This window comes from Papaver somniferum, chromosome 3 (assembly GCF_003573695.1).
Source record: "Papaver somniferum cultivar HN1 chromosome 3, ASM357369v1, whole genome shotgun sequence".
NCBI classification, from domain to species: Eukaryota; Viridiplantae; Streptophyta; class Magnoliopsida; order Ranunculales; family Papaveraceae; genus Papaver; species Papaver somniferum.
In genome coordinates, this window is record NC_039360.1 from 229,154,294 (window position 1) to 229,158,325 (window position 4,032).

General features: G+C 38.7%; 1 protein-coding gene across 1 annotated transcript; it reads right to left on the reverse strand.

Moving 5' to 3' along the window:
- Positions 1-586: 586 nt before the first annotated feature.
- LOC113358874 (chlorophyll a-b binding protein, chloroplastic-like) lies at positions 587-1,625 on the reverse strand. Its single transcript, XM_026602596.1, has one exon. The coding sequence runs from the start codon at positions 1,539-1,541 to the stop codon at positions 747-749; it is 795 nt and encodes a 264-aa protein (XP_026458381.1). The 5' UTR covers positions 1,542-1,625; the 3' UTR covers positions 587-746.
- Between the last annotated feature and the right edge of the window lie 2,407 nt (positions 1,626-4,032).

The window sequence follows — 4,032 nt, forward strand, 5'->3', positions numbered from 1 at the left end:
TATATTTCTATTTACAAAGTACATTAAAGAAAATCAGAAAAGTCAATGCAGTGTGAACCAAAAAGCTTAAAATATAGTATAGGCTGTTTTCATGCCTTGAAAATATGAATATGATGGTATTATTTCTGCAGAACTACAAGGTTTACATTATTGCATGGTTGCCGATTTTTGTCTTCTGGTCGTCTTGTAGGAGCCATAGAAGTAAGAAGTGAAACCCCACAGGGTTAGAACCAATGCCATCCCTTTTTGTGCTGGAAAACTCTCATGAAATGTTAACATGGCAGCAATCTGAGAGATGGGAAGAAATACGGCGCTCACGACTCCAGCAAAGAGAGAGGAGGTACAAAATGTAATCCCCACTCTTCCGATAAGCATTAGCTGCCAGAATACCATATTTAAAACTAGCACGAGGTAGTACGATTTCGCTCCCAAGCCGAAGTCACTTGCCTCTCTTTGAATCGCCAGGAAATCTTTGCTTACCAGACATCCAATTGAGGACCTTACTGTACCAAAGAAGCACATATAAAGAAGAAACTGCAACACAATAGGATATGTCATGGCTTGGTGGCATAAGCAACTTGAGTACTTACTAAAATGAATCCTAAAATTGAGAATTCGTAAAATTGATTAATTAAATTAGGCAGAAAATTCATAAAATTAATTACAAACGCACGTCAAACAATTCTCCAAAAATGCAAATTCAAAGACAACACGTTCATTTCATCTGATTTAACAATTAATCAGACTCATTTGCCTGGGGCGAAGTTTGTGGCGTAGTTCCAGGCGTTGTTGGCGACGGGATCAGCTAAGTGGTCAGCCAAGTTTTCCAAAGGACCCTTTCCGGTCACAATTGCTTGAACAAAGAATCCAAACATGGAGAACATAGCCAATCTCCCGTTCTTAATCTCCTTCACCTTCAATTCAGCAAAAGCCTCTGGGTCATCAGCTAAGCCTAATGGGTCGAAGCTTCCACCTGGATAAAGTGGGTCGACAATCTCACCTAGTGGTCCTCCTGCAACTCTGTAACCTTCAACTGCTCCCATCAAGATAACTTGTGTTGCCCAGATAGCTAGGATGCTCTGAGCATGAACCAAACTTGGGTTACCCAAGTAGTCCAACCCACCTTCGCTGAAAATTTGTGAACCGGCCTTGAACCAGACGGCTTCACCGAATTTAACACCGTTGCGAGCTAACAATTCGGGGAAAACACATCCAAGAGCTCCCAACATAGCCCATCTGCAGTGAATAACCTCGAGCTCACGGTTCTTGGCAAAGGTTTCTGGGTCAGCAGAAAGCCCGGCGGTGTCCCAACCGTAATCACCGGCGAATTCACCAGTTAAGTATGATGGAGATTCACCAGAGAATGGTCCCAAGTACTTAACACGGTCCGGACCGTACCATGGACTAGCTGAAACGGTTTTAGGCTTTGAGGCGGTTTTTCTCATGGAGATTCTTCCTTCACCGAAAACTTCAGAGCTGGAAGGAACAAGTGCCTTACCGGCAAATGTGGGTGAAGAGAGAGCCATTGTAGAGGCTGCCATTGCTAAGTACTGGATTATGAGCAGATTGAAGTGCTAAAAACTTAAATAAAATTAAGTGATTGCAAGATAGATGATGTCTGTGGTACTTCTTGCTGTTGCGGTGTTTAAATAAGAGATTTAAAATGGTGAGGACTTTTGGATAAGAGATCTTAAAGTGTAATTTCATTGGCTGAAACCGATTTAGAGTCTGATTCTTGTTTCCTAGTTGGCGATTTCTAAGCCATGAAGAAAAACTTTTGTTGTATGTACAGATGTTTGGTTTCGAACTGACAACATATCAAATATCTGCTTCAGTACAGATCAGGGGTCAAAGTTAGCCAATGGGAACGTATGGACTAACGCAGTTCAAATATAATCATATCCCCTTGTAGATTTCCTTTATGAGTTTCTGGTATCCTACCAAAAAAAAGCAAAAAACAAAAAGGCAACTTGACTACTTGCCTTGCAGGGGCGGGGCGGGGGTGTGCTGTGCAATTGCACACGCCTTGGATGCCTAAAGTCTTCACCAGGCTTATGATTTTGCAAGCCCAAAAAGAAATAGTTTTGCACCCCAAGACCAAGTAACTGAACTTGTTTCTGAATTTCTCATTCGCATAGTATGACGAGCACAAAATGGAAATATACTACTGCTAGAGGTGTAAAACGTGCCGACCGGCACATCCCGGCACATGAAGTCGCTTGGTTCACGTGTAATGTGTTGTGCTGTGCTGTGCCAATGATTTAAACGTTTTGTGCCGTGCTGTGCTATACTAGTCAAAAGCTAGGCGCAACACAGCCCACGAGCACAACACACCAATAAATGTGTTGTGTCGTACTGTGTCGTGCTAGCACACGTGCTATAAACAATTTGAAATCACTTAATGGTATACATTAAGTCGGACATTATCACGAGAATCTGAATAGATAACATATCATTAGAAATTATTTCAGGAATTCTTTCAAGTAAAATTAACAAGTTTATTCAATAAAAAGAAATAAGCCCATCAAATATAAAATAGAACAAATTTTATTTAAAGTAAATGTTTTAGTCGCTTCATTGCTGATAAATATGCTCGATAGATATGTTTTATGACGTAAATTCTCAACACGATAGTAAAACCTATTGTTTTCCTTGTGTCCACAAGAAAATATGCTCGATAAGTAGCTGCCGACTCTTTTGGTGAATACATCTGCAAGTCCATCTTCCAGCCCGGGTTCACCAATGGTTCCATGTTTTAATTTTGTTTGAAACTGAATTGTTTTATTTATTTATATTTTTAGGCGGTTTCTCTATAAGAATGCATATTTTTCAGATTTCTATAGTGTTATGCAATTGTTTTCACATTTGGAAGAGATTGTAGTTTGTTGAACTCGTAAAATGAAGTCAGTTAATAATGTTAATTCAATTTCAATTTTTTTGGATTAATTAGATTCCCAAATGAACAGGGATAACTTGATTTTGTGACAGGGAACTTTAGTTTGAGCCTGGTTTTTGACCGGTCAAAACCAGATTTTGACCACTTTTTTTTGATGTTGCAAAAAATTCGCAACTGTTAAGCTGTTGCGACCCATAATTTCGCAACTGTTCCCAACGATTGCGACCTCATAATTTCGCAACTGTTTATGTTGCGACAAATTTAAATCTTAACAATTAGAAACTGTTGCAACATAAATTTCGCAACGGCTTAGGTGTCTTTGCGAAAAATTGCAACATCGACTTTCCGCAACAGATTCAAACTGTTGCAACCCCTCTTTGCAACTGAAGAAGACTGTTAGTAAACACTAAAAATGGTGTAGTGTATCTTTCTCACTCTCTGAGCTTTTGCTCCTCTTTAATCGAGTTTCATGTGTCTTGTACGAACACAAAGATAATGAGAACATTAACCAGTAAACATAATTTAAAATATATAGAACCACTTTAAATCTCAGTGTCAATCTATCCATGTTTCTCATATCATATCTAACTTTCATGGTTGTTAATTATCTTTTCTCAATTCCTACACCACATACTAGATTTAGTTTTGGGTAGTTACACAATAGCTGACATTATAGGTACGTAATAAACCATATATATTTTATTTTATTTTAAAATTGGTGTGTGCTCGAACTTGAACTAATCACTCAAAATATGAGAATCAAGCTACTGGACAACTCAGCTACTTCAAGAACCTAGTTGGCCAGGAAACTGACTCTTATATTTGAAGTCGGTAGTTTGAGTCTTTGCATATATATGTAGGTATACATATCGCATAAGAATTTCCAACCATTGATTGACATACACTTATGAGCCTAAGATAAACTATGTTGTATATCGGAGAATGGCTAACCCGGACAACTGGATGCCATGTAATAATGATACAGTGACAAACTATATATGTTTTTTTTCGCTCGGAGACTCGAACTACTGACCTTAAATATGAGAGTCAATATCCTAACCAATTAAAATATCTGGATATCCAGTTGGCGAGGGGCTTGACTCCCATATTTGAGGTCAGTAATCCAAATACCCGTA

Excerpts from the sequence above, each read along its gene's own strand:
- LOC113358874 (XM_026602596.1), bottom strand. The coding sequence starts at position 1,541 with ATGGCAGCCTCTACAATGGCTCTCTCTTCACCCACATTTGCCGGTAAG.